The sequence below is a fragment of the Mesitornis unicolor genome, unplaced genomic scaffold, assembly GCF_000695765.1.
Source record: "Mesitornis unicolor isolate BGI_N332 unplaced genomic scaffold, ASM69576v1 scaffold137, whole genome shotgun sequence".
NCBI lineage: Eukaryota > Metazoa > Chordata > Aves > Mesitornithiformes > Mesitornithidae > Mesitornis > Mesitornis unicolor.
The window spans coordinates 45,372-68,251 of record NW_010198369.1 but is presented as its reverse complement, the minus strand read 5'-3'; the positions used below and the strand labels follow the sequence as shown (position 1 = coordinate 68,251).

The window sequence follows — 22,880 nt, the reverse complement described above, 5'->3', positions numbered from 1 at the left end:
AGCAGCCCCTTGTCACAACTGGGCAGCAAAAGCAGCCCCCAGCACAGGGGGGCTGCAGATACACAAAAGGTATTTTTGCCAGCCACACTCCAGCAAGGCAGGCAGTTTCTTTGGGAGGCTGAGAGCCACCGCTGCAGCTCCCCAGCCCATCAGACCCCCTGAAAATGAGCTGAAGTGGCTATAAGGGCCCATACAGCCCCTTAAGTTGCCCAAGCCATTTCGTCCCCATCACCGAGCTTGCCCCATCGCCTCAGACAAGTGAGCAGCCATGGTGGTGCTCCGGCTGCTGGCGGCGTTCGAGCCACTGCAGCAAACTTGGTTAGCGTTAGCAAACGCTGCCAGGAGCCGGCAGCTGCCGCGAGGGCCCAAAACCCAGGCGTGGCTCCTGCCCAGCCAGTCCTTTGCAGAGGGAGCGTTCCCATTGATTTCCCTGGGGCTGGACGTGCTGCAGAAAGGACTCGATGGCAGGTAGCTGCCCGTCACAGCCATGCAGGTCTCCTGTGCTCCCTCCAGGCTGTAAATCCCATCCTGGGAACGGCACATGGCACGGCAGAGGACTGCCAAGTGTCCAAAACAGGGGTGACAGGGTGAGTGCAGGTTTATATCCCTGTCTGGCTCTTACAAAAACCTCAGCCCTGAATGTGCCACCCCTGGACCAGCAGGGAACAGGAGAACCTGGAGCTGCTGATGGAGGTGGGGTTTTAATGCTGCTTAATTCAGCAAAGTGGCTGTGAAACATGGTAGAAGTCCTGTCAGCCTGGAGAGGCTGGTTAGCCATGAAGCTCCTGTCTTACAGCAGTTAGGTGGGAACCAGCGGGACGGACAGACAGCCGTATGACCCCGCTGGCTTTGTAACCCTCTGTCTCCAGGACGAGAGCTTGAGCCGAGCTTTCCAAGGGCTACGACAGCGGCGAGCTGCTGCCCCCCATCCTTGTGCTTCTAAGGACGAAAGACGAACACATAGATGCTCCAGCCCAACATTGTGCTTTCTTTTTATTTATAATGCGTTGTTTGGACCCAAAGGGGAAAAATAAACCAAAACTCAACCCAAATGGGAGAAATGAGCATCTCACCTGGCTCAGCAGCCCCCGTTTCCTCACGGAGGAGCCGATCAGTCAGCACAGGCTGCTCTGGTGACACAGCTGACTCAGTACTTGTGTTTAATACACTAAAACAGCATCTGGGGCCTTCTCCAGGCCTTCGTTTCCCTCCCTCCCCTAAATACTGATAAATGTCAGAGCATGCAAAACCCTGATCCCATCCTGTCCAGAATACGTGCCCGGCCAGCCAGCCCTCCTGCTGGAGAGCCCACCCAAACCCTGTGCTCTAAAGGCTCCCCTCTGAACCCCCAAGGAGTTTCGGAGGGCAGCGGGGGGGAAGAAAAGGGGGGGGTTATTGCGGAGTGTCTCTGTCCGCCCCGCCGCGTGTCGCCGCAGGGTTAGGTCTTGCCAGCGGTGTGCTGCTGCAGGGCAGAAGTGATGGCTTTACAGTCTGTCACCTCCTCCGGCAGGCAGCCTTCCTGGTCCCGCAGCGTGGGGTCAGCTCCCGACTTCAGCAACAGCTCCACGATGTCCAAAAACTCACAGGCGGCAGCTGGAGGGAGAAAGGGAAGGGTTAGTCTGGGGATCCTGGCCTGAGGCGGCAGGGATGGGTGTTTCTGGAGCGGTGCTGCGTGTGCCAGAGGCAGGAAATGTCGTCTCAGCACCTGGCCAGGCAGAGTAGATCATTTTTCGGGGCAGTGTTCGGTACTCAATGTATCACTTGCCTTTGGATTTAATAGTGCAAAGGGAAGAGAAAAGGCAGAGTGACAGCAGTGAGAAGCCAGCAGTGCTGAGGGGGGTGTTACTGGTGCAACCACAGCCCCAGAGCCCAGGTGGTTCGCAGGCATGGGGTGCCTGGGTGCAGTTTGGCTGATGCTCCTTCACGTCCAGGACTGGAGAAAGACCCCAGGAAGGACCCCAGGAAAATGCCACCTGGGAAAGCCTTCCCTCCCTGCTTTTGTACCCAGAATTTATACAGCATTTGTAACACACATATAAACTGCTGCCCCTCACCTGCCTCCTGAACCTCCCAGGGCTCCCCAGGCAGCACAGCCCAGGCAGGACAGCATCAGTGCTGCCTCGCTCCCTGCTTTCATCCATCATTTCTCCTTGTGGAAAATTCGGATGGCTTTTAGCTGCCAGCTGGACCTTCCCCAAGCACCGGCTCCAGGGGAATGTGCCTGTGCCCACAGAAGCAGTAACAGCACACCGCTGCTATTTCTAACCAATACCTCCACTAACAACTCTACTTTCAACCTTGATTTACTCTGCCAAGACAGAACCAGGTTTGCCCTGAGCTCTTCCCTGTCCCGAGGATATAACAGCCTGGGATTTCAGCTCCCTCTCCAACCTCGCCTAAGGATGTTAAAAAAACAAAGAACCAGGAAAACCAGGGCAACTCCTAGCACTGAAGAGCTGGGCTTGGCTGAGAGCAGCACAAGTCCCAGTCCCTGGATTTTCCCTTAAGCCGTGCAACACAGATCCGAGTGAAGCTAAAAACTACCTCAGCCCCAACTGCCTTACAAGCCTGTGAAGCTGGCAGATTCCCCTTGCACTGGTAGCCATTGGTTTTAATTATATTTCAGGCGCTTTTACAGCGTAACCGACTATATTTTGCCATTAAAGGTAGTAATTAGAGCGTCTTTTGCACTACTCTGCAGTTTTCTACTGACCCAAAGGGACAAGCAGCAATGTTTAATTAAAATAGATTTGATGTGTGATGGGAGCTTGTACCAAAAAAGAGAAGGGGGAACGGGTTGGTGATGAAGCAGGTGGGGATGTGGGTGAGGCTGAGCTGCAGGGCTGGGGGGCACGTCCCGGGGTGATGGCACAGCACCCTTGCAGAAAGCAGACTTCCAGGTGTGCCAAGGAAGCTGCAGCAGCAGCTGCTGGGGCTGCAGAGCTGGTGCCTGCATGAGGAAAGGTGGGTTCCCCCTTTGGTGATGCCAGCAGGCACAGCCTGGGTCCCCGAGTGCTCCAGGGATGTCCCCAGGGACGAGCACAGCTGCTGGATTTATCACATCCTGAGACCCTTGATTTGTCAAGGGCCGGAGCGGCAGTCCTGACACTGGTACGGGTGAAGATGAATTTCCATTCAGCGCAGTTCGCCTTCCGACTCCATTAATCCTCAGGGTTCAGATGATGAATTTCTTTCTTTCTTTCTTTTTTTTTTTTATTATTTATTTTCCCTCCAGCGTCCCCTCCCACTGCCCTGCCACAGCACAGAAAGAGCCGAACAGATGGTGCTTTACAGGGAAGCTGGAGCACCCATGAGGATACAGAGCCTGCCCACTCCGCGGCCACGTGGCCACCAGTGCTCGGAGAAGCCTTGATTTCCTCTGGGAGAGGCAGCGGCAATGATTTTAGTATTCCCAGAGGGTGGGTGGGTGGATGGATGGATGGAGAGGAGCCGAAGACTAACGGGCTCACACGGATCGACACGGCACCGAGCGCTGCCTCCAGCGGGGAGGAGAGCGGGTCCCGCTGCCTGCTGGCCTCCACTTAACCTCCGATTAAAGCAGAGGTTGGTGCTGATCGGAAGGAGGAAGGATTTATAACCCGCTGCAGGATGCAGTTTGACACCGGCTGTAATCAGGAGAGCTGTCACCACAAGGACAGCTGTCAGGCCACGCCGGCTCATAAAAAGAGATGGAGACACCCTAAAAGCAGTGGCTTGTCTCACTGGCCTTGATGATGGGATTTAACCCTTCTCTCCACAGCCTCTAACAAAAGGGAAGGCCTTGTAACAGCTTCGCTCTGCTCGGCATCACCAGAGACACTTTTCATCTGAGCTCTCGTACCTTCCCGCTGCAATTAATGGCTTGGTTATGAAGGGCTTACCGAGATGGTATCAGACTTTCAGCCAGTTCTAGTTTTGGGCCAACATCCACTTGAATCAAAACCATTCCCGTGTTTAACAAGCTGTTTTCAAGATGGGATTGATTTAGGACCAGATCAGCTAAGTAAGGGAATGAGGAGAGCCTGGGTGCAGCAATGGGTGCACCCACAAGCACCCCAGACCTGTGTGTTGGTGACCCAGAGAGGCTTCCCCAAAAGACGACTTGCAGGGAGTGGAGCTGGGATAATCCTCAAGGGCAAGAAAAAAATTTAACACTTAAACATTCAGGGAAAAAAACCTCACAAACCTGGAAAACTGTCATTATTGAAACATCTGAGCTGGGTGGATCAGAGAAACCATTTCTGAAATAATGTGGATTAAATCAGTTCTGTTTGTTTGCTTGGGTTAAAGAATCAGCTCCAGCACCAGCTGCAGGGATCCACCTGCACATCATTTACATGGAGGTGATGCAGCCACCCTCTACTTCCATCTATTGGACTTGCTTGCAGTAGATGATCCTGGATAAATTACACACATGCTACGCTTTTGCACCATTTACTCTAATCCACTGTGCACCTCTTGGTAGGTGGATGGCAGTGTGAGAGCGGAGAGCAGGGGAGAGCATCTGCCTGAGAGGGAGGAAGCCTAAAATGTGGAATGAGCCGGGCAGAGAAAGAGGCAATGTGGCACTGAGTAGTGTTGTTCTGCAGACTAAGTAACAGATTTCCTACTTCAATTAGAATGAGAAGAATTTGAAAGATAAAGTATCCTACAGGAAAGGTGACATGAGGAGAAATCGTACATCACTGTAATCACAGTCTTGGTTCAGGGGGCCTGGAATCTGGTGGTTTAGATCCAGATCCAAATACTGTGCCTTGGCCTGATGGTCTGCAAAGTGATTTTGCCATCCTGCTAATGTCCTTGTGGAGGGATCAGAAAGACAGAAAAAAGACACAAACACTTCAGAATGACAAGAATGCTCCTAATTACGCAGTGAGAGGCATCAAGAGGGAGTATAAAATAATAACTGGGTATGTCTTAATTTTGGAAAAAAATATTAATATAGATTAAATCCTACACAGACAGGCTGAGAGAGTTTGGGTTGTTCAGCCTGGGGAAGGCTTTGGGGAGACCTTACAGTACCTGAAAGGGGCATACAAGCAAGCCGTGGAGGGACTGTCTGCAACGGAATGTAGTGACAGGACAAGGGGTAATGGCTTTAAATTGAAAAGGGACATTAGGAAGAAATTCTTCACTATGAGGGTGGTGAGACACTGATACAGGTTGCCCAGGGAAGTTGTTGATATCCCCTCCATGGAAGTGTTCAAGGGCAGGTTGGACAGAGCTTTGGGCAGCCTGGTCTGGTGAGAGGTTTCCCTGACCATGGCAGGGGGTTGGACCAGATGATCATTAAGGTTCTTTCCAACCCAACCCATTCTGTGATTCTGTGAAAATAACTTACAGATGCTCAGCATTCAGCGTTTGCTGAGTCCCTACACATCAGTACTGCATGTGTCACTTTAGTCTCATCTGGAAATAGAACAATCTTTCAATTAAAAGGACTGCTATAAAATTGCTTATCTAATCAGCACGTAATTGTAGGAGGGACACAAACTGTAACCTCACCCTGCTGGTTTTGGTAGTAGAGAAGCTGCTGCTCCCTCAGCTATGATCAAGCAGGTTTGTCACCAGGACATATGGAGGTGAAGGCCATCTTCACAGAATCACAGAATCCCAGACCGTTAGGGATTGGAAGGGACCTCCAAAGCTCATCCAGTCCAATCCCCCTGCCGCAGCAGGAACACCCAGATGAGGTTGCACAGGAAGGCGTCCAGGCGGGTTTTGAATGTCTCCAGAGAAGGAGACTCCACAACCTCTCTGGGCAGCCTGTTCCAGTGCTCTGTCACCCTCACTGAGAAGAAGTTTCTTCTCCAATTGAAGTGGAACCTCCTGTGTTCCAGCTTGTGTCTATTTCCCCGTCACCGAGAAGAGCCTGGCTCCATCCTCGTGACACTCACCCTTTAAATATTTCTAAACATGAATGAGGTCTCCCCTCAGTCTCCTCTTCTGCAAACTAAAGAGCCCCAGCTCCCTCAGCCGCTCCTCATAAGGGAGGATCATAAGATGCTCCACTCCCTTGATCATCTTTGTAGCCCTAAGCTGGACTCTCTCCAGCAGTTCCTGTCCTTCTTGAACTGAGGGGCCCAGAACTGGATGCAATGTTCCAGATGCAGTCTCACCAGGGCAGAGTAGAGGGGGAGGAGAACCTCTCTCGACCTACTAACCACCCCCATCTTGCTCGTCCCCTTCCCCTTTAACCCGTTAAAGCTGGTAGAGATCCTTCTCTCAACCCTGCGACGGCCGAGGGACTTCACATCCCCTAACCAGAGCCACTCTGCATGCTTCTGTGCATAGACCATTTACTTCAGCTGCAAATCCATCCTGTTACGAGGGAAACAACCAAGCCGAAAGGCAGCTTACCATAATGGAGCGCAGTCTGGCCTTCCCCGTCCTGAAAAAGAATGAGAAACTTGATTTTAGAGGTGTAGGTACTGGCGTGGGGATACGAGTAAATCCCAGTTGTAAAGAAATAAGCTGAATCACAGCGCTATTTTAATTGACTAGATAAACAGCCCAGGACACCCAGCTACCTGGCAGGCAGGCTTTGAATCATCATCTCCCATCAATCCATATTGATGGATAATCAATGCCTATCCATGCAGGAGAGTGCGTGGATCACGTCATGACATGAGTATAATTCAGTTCATAGCGTTATCACTTCCAGCCCATAAAAATGAAGGATATCAATCCTACGGCCTTACTTTGGGACCTTCACTAATCCTGATGCTTTAGCACACCTCTGAAAATGCCTGCTGAGAGCTTCTGGCTAAGCACAGCCCTGTCCAGCTCCTCAAGAGAAAAGTAAAGCACCGGGACGCTGGCACAGCTCAGTGCGCTGCACTCCTCAGTGCAAAGGAACACACAGGTTAAAAAAACCCCTTTTCTTCCACCCGAATAAATCTTAGGTCCTTGCTTTTCAGAATTCAGGTCTGGACAAAGGCAGACCCAAAGCTCAGGTAATTTTGGTTGGGCTGCTGGTGTCCCTGCAGTACAAGGGTGAGGAAAGGGCTACGCACAACACTCAGGAATGAGAGCCAGTTGCTGCACTCATCCTTGTGAAACATCTGCGGTGCAAAGGCAAAGCCAACCGTGTGATTTGAAGATGCTGGCACACAGCTCCCTCTTCAAGCTGACACATACGCCACTGCATCGGCTGCAATGGTTTTGGAAGTGCATCCCCTTCCCAGACTCGGGAAGCACAGGCAGGGTTTGCCAGGGAGCAGTCGGTGCTCGTGGGGCACGTCCTGCAGCGCAAACCCAGGCACCGCTCCGTGCCGCAGCCTCGTCCTGCCACAAGGACAGGTGAAATAACAGAAGGAAAGAATTACTGGCCCCTTTGCTTTCACTGCCCCACCAGGATTAGCCTCTAATTCAGTTCTTTGGCTCCTTAATTTATTTGCATCTGTTTATGAAGACTTAAGTTTTTAATTACCATCATCTTCAGGATTAAGGTGCAAATTCTACAGTCTACCGTGGATTCTGGAGCAGATGAAAGGGAAAAGAACAACAGGAAAACAGGTAGAAATCCCACCTGTTGCTGTTTGGGGACTTCTGGCTTCCCAGCCTGTTAACTCTGTTTGACATCAACCCCGTTCAGCTGAGAAACTAGGAAGGATTTGTGTTTTAACGTGCCACGCTTTGCTCTGAGACACAGCACCAACACGGCAACCACAGGAGCAACAGGGACAAAAGAGAAAAAAGCCAGATGTCACAGGCATTTACTGCCTAAACATCTATTTCATGTCTTTTCCAAGCAAAACGCGTAGGGGCAGATTTTCCCTTCCACCTGCTGCTACACCACATTCACGGCACTCACACCACCGCAGAGAGATGTCTCGTTTCAGGAGCTTATTTCTGCCCAGACTGTGAGGAGCGTAATGCAAATGGGTGTCACTAGAAGATACCGCAAACCAAACAAATGAAGGAATCGAGGATGGCATCCATTGATTATTCCACACTAACAAGGTAACCGATCTGAGCCAGAGCTCCCGAGCGGTCCTTAAGCACTTGCCTGCTCAGAGGAGTGACAGGGCAGGCACTGACTTCAGCAAAATAGGGAGCAGGGCTGGGGAAGAAGAGGCGGGAGCGCTACGAATGAGTTATTGGAAAGGCAGGCTTTCAAATATGCAGGTTGCGTGTGTGCTGGGGGATGGGAAGCCAGCTCCTCCACCATCGCCGCCTTTAGAATCGCAGCCGGCAAAACCTGCAGGTGAACGGGGTTGGAGATGTGCCGCAGAAACCCCTTTGCATGGCACCGCTTTGCTGCAAAACTCCTACTAGAATACATGGGACTGCTCCAGGAATGCTACAGCCTCTTCCAAACGCCTGCGTGAAGCACTGCTGCTTCAGTGGGAGCTGATGAGGCTTCTTATTTCTCTTAGATGTACTTTCTGGCATTTACTGGGCTAAGAAGAGAGCACAGGTCCTAGCATATGAAATGTCTCTTTAATCCCAGGGCATTTTTTTTTTATTAAAGAAATATTAATCCAACATTATGCAAACACTGTTTACACTTTATTCACGCTGTGGGTTTTTTTTTCCCTTTGAGCCTGACGGCTGGCCAAATGCTATTTGTTATACTTCTCAGATGCTATGCTATTTGCTTGTATTTTCTCTGTGACAAATTTTAATCCAGGTAAATGGAAAAAGCTCTAGTGTGGTCACTCACTAAGGGCCTTGAAATGCCCTCGGGAGGCTGCTGAGCTCAATCCCTCTTTGATTTGGCTTGTTGGAGCACTGTGGCTAATCAGAGCCCGACGTGCCCGGCTCGCTCTGCGCGCAGCGCTTGGCTCTGGGTACAGCAACTCTGAGCCTTCAGCGCAAGACGGTCACACCTGGAAAATAATCAAAGATGGGCCGTGACAGCGAGGATTACAGCTCCACTGTGGAAGTTACGTGAGACGAATATTGCCTACCGGAAATGTTTCTTTTACCACAAAACAAGACGTGCAGAAGTGGTCTTAAGATGAACTGTGGCTGGCCTTGAGGCAAGGGATATTTCCCAATGTGTGACAGAAAGCAGAGGTTTCTGGAGCATCTTAGTCAAGGTCTGCTGTGTCCTGTGTTCCAGGACAAACGGCCCCAGATGTTGAGTGGACAGGGACAGCCTGCCACAGCCTCTGTCTTTGGCCTGGGCACTGGTAAATGTCACCGGCCCAGCCTGGGATCACAGGGACCAGACTGCCACGTCGCAGCCAGGAGCACATCCTCCGCAGCCAGAAGGCAGAGATGCCGGTGGTGATCAGATGGACCATTTCGCTCATCTGGCTTGCAAGCAGGGGCAGCTGGTTTTTTTGTCCATTGAAACCCAATAGGATTTTTGTGGGTTTATTTTATACAAAGGACTGAGTTGGAGTGGGATGTTTGTCATGACTGTCTACTTCTCTTTCCAATTTAGCTTTCAGATTACAGAAATATAAATCATACAGAGCTGCAAGTACAAGACCGAGAGTCTATTGACAAACTCTAAAACCAATCATTTGATAAATCCGTAATGTAAAAACCTGAATACTCTAACAAGTTATTTCCAAACTCTGCCTATGGAAAGTTAGATAATCATGGTGCCTTATCATTTCTGTGGTAAGGCATGTTTAAAATAAATTAGAGACTTCTTTTCTTCCCCCTATAGGTGCTTCTGTAGCACTAGAGGAGCACAGAGAGAAGGTGCTGAGTAGAGGAGCTGGTGTTGAGTAGCACACGAGAAGAGATGGGCAGCTCCGAATGCTGAGGTCTGCTCTGTGCCAGGATGTTTCCGAGAAACGCCCTTTCATCAGCACGCGTTAGCAGGAGTTATGTCAATGCGACAGGTTAAAAAGGAGGCAATCAGTGCTCTGATTCAGTGAACTTCAATACAAAAGGGGGAAAAGGCCAGGCTCAAAGCAGTAATACATACAGCTTTGCTGTATATACATAAATATACACATATACATATATATACATATATACACACATATACATATATATATACACACACTCTGTCTATAAAAAGGAGGAGCTCATAGAAATGGCAGAACCCATAGAGGCAGACAGAAGATGACCAGAAAGAGAGGGTCTTTGACCTCTGACTGAGAGGGTCGTCAGAAGCTGGCACAGGCTGCCCAGGGAGCTGGTGGAGTCACCATCCCTGGATGTGTTTAAAGAGCGGGTAGTAAGGATATGGTTTAGGGGGTAGACAGGAACGGTTGGACGTGATGATCTCAGAGGGCTTTTCCAACCGAGCGATTCTGTGATTCTGTGTGAAAGCAAAGACCATTACACACTCAAATGTAGGTGTGCTCAGCCCCACACACGCAAGTTACCGACCAAAACCAGATTGATTCCGAGCCTTCCACTGGCCTCCTGACACTGTGTGCCATCCTTGGTGCCTTTTCCAGCCCCCTGGCACATCTGGTCACGACAGGATAACAGCCAAGCTGCATGGCCTTCAAGGGAGACTTCAAAACTAAACCCAAATGTCCACATCTACCAAAACCATCAAAACAAAGATGCTACAAAATCACCAGTACCTCCTATGTCCATGGTCTGTGACAGATGTCACTCAATGAAAATCCAGCTACCAGTGGGTAACTTATTGGATAACAGGATTGTGCGCTGCTCCTGAGAAATTTAAGCAAGAGAAATGAGAGAAGATGGACCGAGTGCAGATGGACCGACTTATCCGTTAAGTGGCACTATGGCTACCGCACGTCAATTTTTGTCTTATAAGTGATAGGATTATATTGGTGTTGCCATCCCATGTTCATTCCTTGGGAATTTCTGTACCCTGCTTAACCTAACGCAAGGTCTCTGGACTGAGGGGCAGAGACATGGAAACGGCTTGACTGAGCCCTGCTGAGATGCTGCTCACGCTAAAACTCGACTCCCGCTGCCCCGCCATGGTGAGCAGACCTTGACGTGCCAGTGTTTGACTGCGCTGGTTTCACGGGACAGTTTTTCAAACAGTGTTACATAAACATTGACCTTCCAGACCTGCCTCACTGCTCTCTAAGCTGTGTACAGAAACCTCTGTGAGGAGGGTGGTCCTAAGGGAAAGACCATTTCTTCCTCCATGTTTTATTTGGCACAAGTACAGAAAGAGGAAAACCAAAACCATGCTGGTTACCTGAGTGAACATTAGTTCAGCTAGACCCCGTATCGCTGATGAAGCTGGGGCTGGACAGCGCTCCACGCCAGCTGTGAGGGTCTGCACAGGACTCCCATACCTCCTCGAGTGCTGGTCCACACCAAGACCTCATCTCTGTGCCTTCAATCACATCTCTAAGCGCAGACACCATGAGCATGAAAACCACAGGCAGAAAACTCTCGCACTAACCTCTCTCTTTTGAGGGACAGCACAGGCACTCCTTATTTCAAGGTATTCCCCCCATCACCTCTTCTTTCTGTTTATCTGTGGCACCTTTTAAGGTGCACGCTTGTTCCCATCGACAGACTCCAAATGTTGGCAGGGATCGCAGGAGATAAGACCGATGAGGTGATAAGAGTGTTTAACAGCGCTGGGTCCTGGGCAGCATGGATGGGCCGGAGAGAAGATAAATATTTACACTACGTCTTTAGAAGGTGAGTGAATAAAAAGGGCGAGAATAATACAGCTTCTGAACAAGCACCGGTGCTAAGGAGCTCGGAATATAAATCTCGGCAGCCTCACGACACACACTCACTCAAGCCAGGGAGATGAAAAATAGCAAGAAAATACTTCCTTCCCCTTTTAAAAAGGGTTTTATTTCTCATTTATTTCCACTTTAGACTTCAACTTCCCAACAATTTACTTTAACCTCATAATCTTCTTTTTCTCTCTCTGAAATTTTCTGAGACGACTGAGGATGAGACTGCAGCTAAAAGCATACCAGAATGTGCATGCTAACACCCACCAATATGTAAAACCAGGCAATGCGGGCTAATATAACCATCTGAACTCCACCAGACAACTCCGTGGATGGCCCCAAGGCAGTCTTTCTTTTCATTTACTTGCTGCTTTTGCACGCAGCAGCCTGGATTTGGATGCATACGTTAACATATGCAAAATGAATGCTTGTCCAATCGAAGCAGATAGCCGAGTGGATGTCTGTGTGCACAAATGCTGGCATAGAAAAGCAATGGTTTAGTTTGATATTTGATCTTGTTCTTTTAAAATTCCCTACCTTAGATCAGTGTGCACCCATGTGCACCCTAGACTTTCGCTTTTCATTGCCTCCTGAGCCTTAAAGCAATATCAGAGGCAGCGCAATTTGAGAAACAAGACCACCTAACAGCTTTGCGCCAGAACATCTAGAATCCCAAACAGCTCCAGCCCTAGGAAAGCGAAGCAGGCTTTTATGTTTTCTCTCCATTTTTCAGCTTTTGATTTCACTAAAGCAAAACATACTTGTGACAGCTCACCTTCACCTGCTCTGTTAGACTGGGTGTCCCATGTGAGGATAGTTAGTTAGCTGTCAAGTGCCTGGGAGGTTACGGTTGTTGACGTCAAGCATAGGGCTGTTGTGAGACATCATGATATGCATCCTTGGTACCAGCCTGACGGCAGCTTGGGCACTCCCCAAGGACCAACAAAGCAAACAGAGCAACCTCTGGCAGAAGCAAAACCAAAATCCATGCACTGGTCACAAGCACCTCTTAAATTTGAGGACTGCAAATAGCCCAAGCCAACAAATGCAGGGCTTGGAAATCCCTTGAGGTTGGTTCCTCAGTTAACTCTGCCACCCTCCTTGCACGTGGGTAGCCTTGGCAGGGATCTCTCTCTTACTGAGCTGTCCCCATCCAAAAACTCTCTCCTCTGCCGCCTTCCTTCCACTCAGACTTTTCCTGCACTGTGCTGGCCAGATACCCATAAGGATGGAAGGTGCTAGACAGATCTTTATCACCACCTCTTGGGCCCTTCTCCAGAGCCTACCGCCAGGCTATCATTTGGCCTATCTTCTAAGTGCCTCACAGATAAATTAGATCTGCATAGAGAAGCAATTATTACATTTCTAATGGCAAGGACCCTTACAGCACAATCCACTACTGAAAGGCAAAGAAAATTGCATTAGCTTTTGTTTGATTCAAAATTACGATCAAGGGAAGAGGGAGATGTTGAAGCCCTTGAAAGCCAAGCCTCTGAGCTGGGGATCTTTCTGTCTGGGGACCTCCCTATTCATATTCGCTGCCTGAGCTCATATTCGTGGTTCATTTAGGTGTGCTAATTTGAAGGAGCCCTCCACTTGCAAAGCTGCTGTTCAAAGCAGATCAAAGAAAGCTCAGAAAGAATATGATGCCCAGGATCTGCCACTTGCTCCCTCCCGAAGCCTGCATCTGCTAATGCACCCAAACACCACCGGCCCAAAGAGTTCAGCGTGCCAGGGTTATGCTAATCCCTCATCGCCCTAGTTTCTAACTGGTGGTGCACCTAAATTTCCAAGTGCAATTTCAATGGGATTTATGACATCTACTATCATCAGCATGCAGTGCTGCTGGCACAGAGACAAACTCTTAATATCCCACCGCAGACATGGCTGTCTTTAATTGCAGAACAAACTGATCTCTGAATCTACGCAGTGGCTCTGAAACTCTCCAGGCTGTTTTTCTATTGAGCATTTTCACCCCAATCTGCAGCCAAAACTCTGAGCCCAGCTGTGTATTTCTATGTACGTATTTGTAGGTTACTCCAAAGAATATTTGCTACTGAAGAATATTTGTTACTTCCAGCATCAGGCACCTTTCTGGTCATTGAACGAGCGTGTCGGTGCAATATAAAAGCTGCTGAGAAGCTGCAGGCTTCCTCAGCCCAGGGATCAAAAATGTGGTTGGGAAAAGCCCATGCCTAGGGCTGTAACAAGTGTCACAGCGCTGCAGCTGAGCCAGACTCAACAAAACCATGCAAACACAATCCCAGGCTGCAAACAGGCCAATACTCCTAAGGGCAAGATGCTAAAAATCTCTCTTAGGGTGCTCCCCTACCCCCTCTCCATGTAAAAGTTAGTAGCTCTTGTACTGCTTTATCACTTTAGCGTGGCTGAGGCAGATACCTGGTTATTTAAGGGGCAGGATAAATGGGCTGAGACAGCTTTCCCATCCCCAATTCACTAGGGAATGCTTGGAAATTCCACCTGACACCGGGACCGCGCTGTGCTCTTAAACAATCTCCCGTCTGATCCGATTGTTCCCCAGTGGGGAGGCAGGCTGCAGCTCGCTCAAGAGTCATTGATTGGATTAACAGCCTAATTCCCAACAGATGAATAGAATACTGATGTCTTGTCAGCCCACATCATAGAAGGAAAACACAATCTGCTTCTACAGCCCCGAAATTTAACCCTTTGCTTCCCCACTCCCCCTCCCCGGGGCATGGGTCTGAATGCACGGGTCCAGCACTTTCAGCTAGAGATCCTATCCATTTGAATGAGAAAAGATCTATTAACCTTTGGGATGCTTTCCCTAATAATCTACATGTCACGGGATCACACATTATTTTCCATAAGGTTGGTTCTGTAAGAAGCCCTCTTTTCATCCTTCCTAGACAGAAGAGATTTATACCAAGGACCTTAATTTTTATTTTTTCTTCTCTCTTTTACCACCTGCCATTAAAGGAAATACCGTATGCTTCAAGTAAGCGGTTGAAAATTCATTAGCTTAATGATAATTCTTCTTAAATATATAGATACTGAACATTTTCTGAGTCTGTCATTCGATTCAGAGGACAGATCTGCCTGGAGAGGAGCATCCAGCCGCACTGCAGGAGAGGCATCGCTGCATCACCCTCTCCCTCCAGCAGCTCTTGGCAAGCTGCGGGGCAGGGGAGAGAAGCCGGGCACATCATTTGCTCCCAGAGAGATCCTGTTCTTCACCTCCTAATGGAGACGCAAATGTTTTCTTACCTCATAGAAAGACCGTGATAAGAAATTAATTGCTACTGGTCAAATGTTCACTACTACAAATGCGGGACTCTGTGCATATTAAAGAGATTCTCCGTGAACCAAATTTATTTATGGACTCCTTGGCACTGTCTGCATTCATTTTCTTGCTCAAGAGACAAAAATAAATTAAAATAACCTGATTTAACGAAATTTATTCGAAATGACCTATTTTTTTCCCTCTGATCACTGAGGTCCATAATACTGTGGGTTTTGCTTCTTTCTAATAGCCACCATTTATACTTGCATCTACAAAACAGGCGGATACACTTTCAAGTACTGTAATTTTTCAGCAGCAATCCTAGAATACACAGAAATAGAGCTACAGCACTCATGCCAGGACTGTGACCCACACCGAGAGGCGGCCTCTGCAGTAACTCTGATCCAGCAGTCTCAGTGGCAAAGGACACCAACTCTTGAACTGCTTTTCCTACCTTTGCGAGCTGTGCACCTACCTGACATTAGCCCGGTTGTTCTGTGAAACAGAAACAAGGTATTTCTGGTTTCATTTGGGTTTTACAGCTCACACGCAGAGTGGAAACATTCCCTCTATCACTCCTTAACTCTAAAAAATGAATTGGCTCAGCACTGACTGACATAACACATAGGAGGGAAAGCATGAAGGGAAGGGGATGCTTTTTACTCCTTTTAACAGCACCTGCTAGCCACGACAGTTATCCAGACTTCATGATTTCACAACATTAATATGCATATGAAAAAAACACTTGCTAGGAGACTGAATGAAAGAAACAGGCCTTCCCTCTCCTGGCTGCCAATACATCAAGCCTACAGAGAGCCCTGTCTTCAGAGAGATGCAGGGTGCTCCGTCTTCACAAAACAGGCAGTGGGGAGGCAACAGCATGCATTAATGACAGAGCTGCCTTAACCAAAACAATTAGCGAGAGATGCCGCATCGACTCAAACAATTCAATTAATGCAGTGCTAGTGCTAGTATTTTAAAGTCATTTGAATTATTAGCTCCTTTTACAATCTGAAACCACAGTGTTTCTTTTTCATCGCAGATGTGAATTGTTTCAGACCGGCGATAAATAAATAAGTCAAATGACCCCTGTCCAGTCCAGCCCCTGTCCCGTATTATGGCTGCACAGTACACTCACGAATCCAGAGTAAGGCTGGGGACTGGGGCAGTTGTGCCCTGGAACTAGCAGACTGCAGGTTTTATAAATACATACAGAAATAATTAAAATCTAAGGGGTTTAGAAGGGTTAATCTCCTTTAAATAATCTCTGCCACAAAGCCTGTAAAGTCACTGCTGGCACCGTGCCCATGTGGGACCGGCTGTCGGATATCAGGACAGCACGTGTGGATGGGAGCAGAGAGATTAAGTGGAAGCGCTGCCGCCGTGGCCTATCAGACACGCTGCTCCCCTGCATATGGCTCCCCGGTCACCGCCGAGGGGCTGGAAATGCTGCGAGCAGGATCGGATCCAGCGTCAACCAGCAAGTCAACACGCCACTTGCTCCACCTGACTGAAGAGAGAGAAGGAAGCTTGATTGGGCTGCTAAATTTAGCAGACTGGAAGGGAGACAGCAGGAGCCGAGAGCGTTGCTGCCACTGCTCAGTTCACCTGAGCGCTTTCTGACTTCAAGGCAAACGCTGGCTCCTATTTATTTAAGGACTTTGGGAATAACATATTTTCCTATGCGGGCTTGAACCCACAGCCTTGGGTGTCCACAGAGATGCTGCACTTTTAGTTGTTGGCTATCATGGCCTCAGAGCAGATATCTGCATTTCAGGTCGTCCTCTCTGTATAAACTGTCATTTTAAAGCCAACAACTGAGTAAGCGTTAAAGAAATCCAAAAGAAAGCAGAGAAACCACCCCTGGGCAGGCTAAAGCAGGGCCCTGTCTGAACCCACAGTTTGATTTCCGCTGGTCTGGGCAAAGGCAGGGCGAGCTGAAATGCCCAAGAACCCTGCAGCAGTGGCAGGAGCACCAGCAGGGAGGGTGCAGTACCGAGACGACTGCAGGCACATGGCAATGAGCCGCAGGAGGAGCAGAGGCGATGCTGAAAGCTTGGGGATCTTTTTCGCTTTTAAGTCAGTGAAGAGAAAGGCTCTGAAGACTCTGTCCTGGTCTCATAAACCTTCCTTGGCTTGGCGTGCAAAATCAAACCTTTCCATGTTGAGACGGTCTGAACTCATTTAAATGGGATCTGAATTTTATTAAGCCAAGCTTGGGGAAGTCTGGGGTAGCATGGGAGCCGAGTTACAGCGGCTCATGGCTCTCAGCTTGAAAGGCACCTCCTTTTTATTTCCTGCTCCTTTAGAAAAACCCAGTACCAGGGATCTTGCTCAGACATCTCAAAGCATCTCAGGACATTGCTGTACCCTGCAGCCTCCAGACTGCCTTTCCTTCCCAAGCACGCCTGTTTCTTAAGCACGACAACTCCTCTTTGTGGCTAATCTGGAATTAGAGAAGACGTTCGCACACTCCCAGCCGTCTGCCAGAGGAGGAAGGCATCAGAGCCTGGATCCTGCCCCGAAGTGGACCACTGCCAGGGCGAAGCTGACTGCACGTGTTGACTTAAGAAGCTTCCGTCTCATCACCTCAAAGGGTTGCTGGTTTTGTGACATCCAACAGCCTTTTAGCAGCCTCTGTGAATTGTATTAGTAGCTGATTTACCTTTTTTATTGTATAAGGCATGAAGCTGCTCTTTCATTTGATCATCTACTACCAAGTACAACTACACGTCAGACTCAGAATTCAAACTTCCCTCAGCCTACGATCGTTGGGACCGTTCCCTGATGGAAGAAGGAGAAATAAACAGAGGGAAAAGAGGTTTATTGGCCCTGCTTGTTCACAGAGAGTCAGGTTTCCAAACAGCTATTAATAAAGTGCCGATACTGAAGAAATAAAAGGAGAAATGTCTGGAGAAAACTGGCTCAGGACATCTAACTGTATCAGCAACTGGGATTTCTCGATGGAGCCACAGTGCTATTAAAACAAAGCTGAACTAAGTACTTGCAGTTTGGTCTGTCATTACTTATTTAGTCAGATGCAAAATTGATCCCCACTTTAAAGGGCTCTTTTAAAGTCCAGAGGCAGCACTTGCTCCCTCCTTGCGCTGTATAATAGAGGTGTTCCTAATGAAATTCAGCAGGAGCTGGAGGCAACCAAGAAAAAACTGTGGCCAACTTTATAACAGACAGATTTATGGTTAGGGATGTCCTGCTTTTTGAATGAATTATTCTGCACAGGGCAGGAATAACAGGTTCACCATTCACGGGTCATACAAGCACGGCAGAAGGTCAAGTTCCCTGGTGGTGCTCAGACAGAGCTGAAGACTGGGGCTACCGTCACATCTGGGGCTGAGCTGAGCGGGTCCATCCCATTTCCTGCTAAAGCAGCCCAGGGAGCCCCCCAGGATCCAGACATCTGTCCCCAGTGCCCAAAACTGGGACCAGCCCATTTCGCACTGGGCGGATGGCTGGGGAGCAGCAGATGGCAGGTACTGGTGGTGGTGACCGACGTGGGGCAGAGCTGAACCAGTGACCTCGAGGTGAAAGGCTCCGTATCTCCCATTATCAATCCCCAGAGCCCCCTCCGAAGTAAGTGTTGATACATTAATCTTTTTGACTGATGGAAACAAATTGCAAATATAATGTTCCACGGGGGAATCTCTATTTTGAGCCAAAGCAATGCTTAAAAACATAAAGTTACGGGCACGCTTAGGTTTTGTTCTTCCATCGGAAATGCTCCTAGTTAATGCCATCCTTTTTCTCTTCCAAGTACTAAATTTAAAGAGCACGTCATCACGCATTAGTCTCCGAGCACAGCCCCGGCGTGGATTGCTGCAGTAAATAATAAACTGGCGTTTGTGCCTCCTCCCATGCATGCTGTCCTCCAAAGCAGTTTAATAACAAAGGAGTATATTTAGGAGTGCTGCTGGAGTGCCTCGATGAAGCATGTTGTGTAGGATAAATACCTCCACATCAGGACACTTTTCAAAGCCATCAGGCAGAGGGGTCAGTCTGTTGTGGTTTTTTTTAAAACTGCACAAGCTAATGCTTTAAGAGTGTCTTGATGGAATCAGGGAAATTGGATTGTCCCCCCATTTGCTGGCCTAAAACAAGCCTTTTTTTATTTATCCCATTAGAGGAACACAAGAGAAACCTTTTAAATGTCACTAAAATTTTCCCTGCATTGCAAAACCCAGTCAAAAGGGTTTTAATTTTCCCTGAGACCTCTTAAGTAATGCATTATGTCAAGGTTTAATACATTGTGTGTAGGGGATTGTCTGTGTTCTGTGCTGTTTCACCAGGGTGACTCTGTAGGGTCGCTCCTGTTTGCTGGATTCAGTCCCCGCCGGCACCGAGCTGCTCAACTACCACACATCCCTTTAGCTCAGTTCTGGTGAAACAAATAGCAAAGTCATAAAGAGATGAGATGTACCTTCCCCTGGATCAGTCTGGGATTCCCAAACATTCAGCAGTGCCGGTCACCCTCCAGTAATTTTGGTCTGTGAGTTGGGGCTCTGTGGTTCCGTGAGAATCTGTAATTTCTAAGCTTTATTTACTTATTTATAGGAGCACTAGAGAGACTTGGCAAGAGGCACTTATGCACACAAGGCTCCAGATCCCTTGGAGTATTTAATATGACAAACATAAGCTGCATACCAGAGCCCAGGACTGCAGACTGGCAGCACACAACGCGCTCAAGCACACCGGCTCAAGGCAGCAACTGGGTCAAATCCTCTGCAAAGGCTGGGCCGCTGCCCACTCAGCCCTCACTGTCCCAACAGCTGCGGGCACTGATGCCAAAACAGCTTCTCCCGACCCCTCCAAGCCCATCCCACTTGTCAGCCAGCCTACAAACTGGAAGCTGTGGGTGATCTCTTTTCCCAGAGTAATTCCCAACATTTGCTACTAAAAATACCCATTATTTTGCTCCTACAGATAAAGGAGTTCTCTAGCCACGCTGTCCCTGTTTCTTTTTGCAAACAGTGAACACGCCATCATACCCCAGCAGAAGAGGACCTGGGGTGCTCAACCATTTTGAGCTGACTGCATAATCCTCCACAGTCCCTGTTTTGTAGGGAGAGGAGGAATTGGAGAGCAATGAGCATCCAAGCTGGGGTACGTGAGCCCTCAGCCTCTTTTATCCCTGAACTCACATGTGCACATCGAGAGCTGGGAAAGGTGCAGACCTGGGGAGAGCAAGGAAGAGGAGGCAAATCCCAGCTTCTCTACTAGTCACAATAAAACACAGCCCTTTCCTGTAGGGCTTTCCTCCCTGTAGGGCTGCATAATCTATTTTACAAAACGTCAAAATTCAGCACGGAAATTGGAAAAAGGGGGAGAAAGAAAAAAAAAAAAATACCAGCCTGGCTGGTTATTGGACCAAGGGCTGTGTTAAAAGGATCAGGAGGTGGTGGGCCGAGTGGTGGGGGAGGGAATGGGATAAAGTAGTGGGTCTAATCAAATCAGTTTAAAAAGCTGCAGCCTCTCCGAGTTAACCTTGCCAATCAGGGAGCGAGCGGGAGCATGTCTGCGCACACTAAAGCGGGAGCGTGTCCTTGAACCCGCAGCGTGCTCCATCCTCCCCCCGCAGCCCACGCAGGCTGTGTGTGTACCCAACACCCTCGGCAGACAGCAGGAGGAAAGCCCGGGATTAGGCGCCCTCCTTAGCCTCGCGCAAGTGGAAGTCAGCACGGCAAAGGCAGCTCGGACGCTTCCCTGCGATTAGAGGTGAGCTCGTGGGATTGAGCCAGCAAGAGTTGGGGAAATGTTAAAAAACAAACGAGAAAGGAGGAAACAAAAGGAGAAAGCTTCCCATTGACAAGTGCTGTCGGATTGAGGCTGGCAGCTGTGAGATGCATTACTAACCTTTGCTAATGAGTCAGGGCACTGAAGTCACTTTAAAATAAATATTCACTAGGAATTACACGGGTAATCTAAAGGGATTATCCTGCTGCCTTAACTCCAGTCCATAAACTAAACGTTAAATGGTCTACACAAGTGTTTGCAGTAATTTTGACCCAAATCAACCCTTCTGCTAAAAGCCACAGAAAGCCAGATTCAATTTTGGCAACCACGTGTCTGCTTTGAGTTAGCGTTCTTACAAATTCCCCTAGATCCTCAGTTTTCTGAAGGAAAAGCAGGGTTGAGCCCTTGGAAGTCGAGTTTACAAGCAGCCAGGGAAAGGCTTTAGCAGAAACGCACGTCCAGAACACGAAGCAGCAGGCACAAATCCTGCCTGCTACATAATCCAGTCCCTGTGGTCAAAGGATCCGTGTTCAGTCTCAGCTCCAGCTCTTCTTCCCTACCGAGACAGGAAAGCACAGTGTGGGGAGAAGGAGCTGTGCCACAAACAGTGGCCGAACCCCAGCTGTTCTGTGCCTCAGTTTCCCCATCTTTACAATGTGCCATGTGCCTTCCAGCTGGAGCACTCATCCCCGTGCCTCAAACTGCAGGAGGGGATTAAGCTGGAGCAGGGCAGTGTGTCTGAGGGAGGCTCAGCAGTGCTCAGGCGGGTCAAGAGAGCAGGAGTTAGGGCATATGCTGCAACTACAGGGACCCAATTATGAGATGAGAACAGCTCCTGCGCACCAGTCTGCAGGTCCTGACAGCTTCATTGTCTGTACACGAAAAAGCATAGTCTAAAGACACACAGATGCCTTAATGCCACCATATGCAACGCCTGAATTGTGCCTAATTACAAAAATCGTATCAGACACAAATGAGGAATAAGTACTACAGAAGAATAACCAAAAGTACATTGATGCTTCCTGCCACCAGGCACTTCAGACCCAGCCTCAGAAAAAGCACTTGGGGTTATCCTCGTTTCCCAGCCTGCGCTGCAAGCCAGGGAACACACAGAATGCTCAGGGCCATGCAGCCCAACAGAAAAGGTGCAGCTCCAGCCTGGGAGCTGACACATCAGACACGGGCCTGCCTTCCAAACCTAGTAATCTGTTTTAATCTGGACCCCTTAGCCTGCATACCTGAGTCAGCCAGTGTGCACGCTCCTGAAGACAGCTATTTCTCTAAGGCACACTGAAGTGATTCTTAAGAATTGAACAGGACTAAGGGAATTGAAGAGAGAGAAACTCATTTTAAATCCCATGGCTCCTGCACAATCACTAGCAATAAGCTAGAGGCCTCTTGTAGCAAATCAGGAAAGCGAGGGACACAGAAATACGCTGCGCCAATGGATCTGAACAAACTCAGTCCCTGGAGCCCTTCAGGGTCCGCTGTACAACTCGGTGAAAAGAAAACTCAAACACAATGGGAAGCTGGCAGAGAAAACACACTCCAGAAAAAGATCAAAATTTTAAAAGCTCGCTTTTACTCATGGAGGGAAGAAAAACATTTGCAACCATAATGTTTTCTAAAGACTTCTTCACAGACCTTGCATTTTTTTACTTTTATTTTTAAGATTCAAAAAAACCCATGGAAGTCTACCCTGGTAAAACCTAATTCCATAGCAGATCTTCTTTGAAAGCCTTGGCAGCAGCAGTGGAAGTGCTGTCTATCACCCACTGAAGGCAGTGCAGGAGGAGCGCTCCAACAAGAGCATTTTAACTCAAATGCCAGGCAAACATTAACAGCACGTAAAGCCACAATTTTACATACTCTCAAATGAAAAATCATTCCACCCAATGGGATTTTTTCACTCTGAAAGACATATTTTTATTAACTCCTAAATATATGCTAGAAAGAAATTACCAGATAAAAACTAGGACTTCTGTCTTTAAAGAAGATGAATTCTCCCCCTTCCTTTTTAATTAAACAGTTTCAAAGTTTTCTTGCTATATTGTAAAAATAAAATGATAAAGAGGAATAGATCAATAATCTCCACACTGGTTTTCATCCACTAATTCAGTGACCTGAAACAATCTCTTGCAGCTGAAGGAGCCCTGAACAACCCTGAAAACATTCACTTCACTACGACAGCTCCAAAACAGAACACTAATCGCCATGAAAAAGACACGGTTGCTATTTTCACTTCCTAATTCAGTTGGTAAAGCAATGGG

The 22,880-nt window shown here is 48.4% G+C and overlaps 1 protein-coding gene across 1 annotated transcript in view; it reads right to left on the bottom strand.

The window, feature by feature from the left end:
• Positions 1-1,438: 1,438 nt before the first annotated feature.
• The window catches only part of ACBD6 (acyl-CoA binding domain containing 6), a gene marked incomplete at its 5' end in the record, with an annotated part of 62,873 nt that continues 41,431 nt past the window's right edge, over positions 1,439-22,880 (bottom strand). Inside the window, 2 exons of the mRNA XM_010189117.1 lie at positions 1,439-1,593; positions 6,361-6,391. Of these exons, the coding sequence (XP_010187419.1) occupies positions 1,439-1,593; positions 6,361-6,391 (186 nt within the window). The remainder of the gene's footprint in view (positions 1,594-6,360; positions 6,392-22,880) is intronic.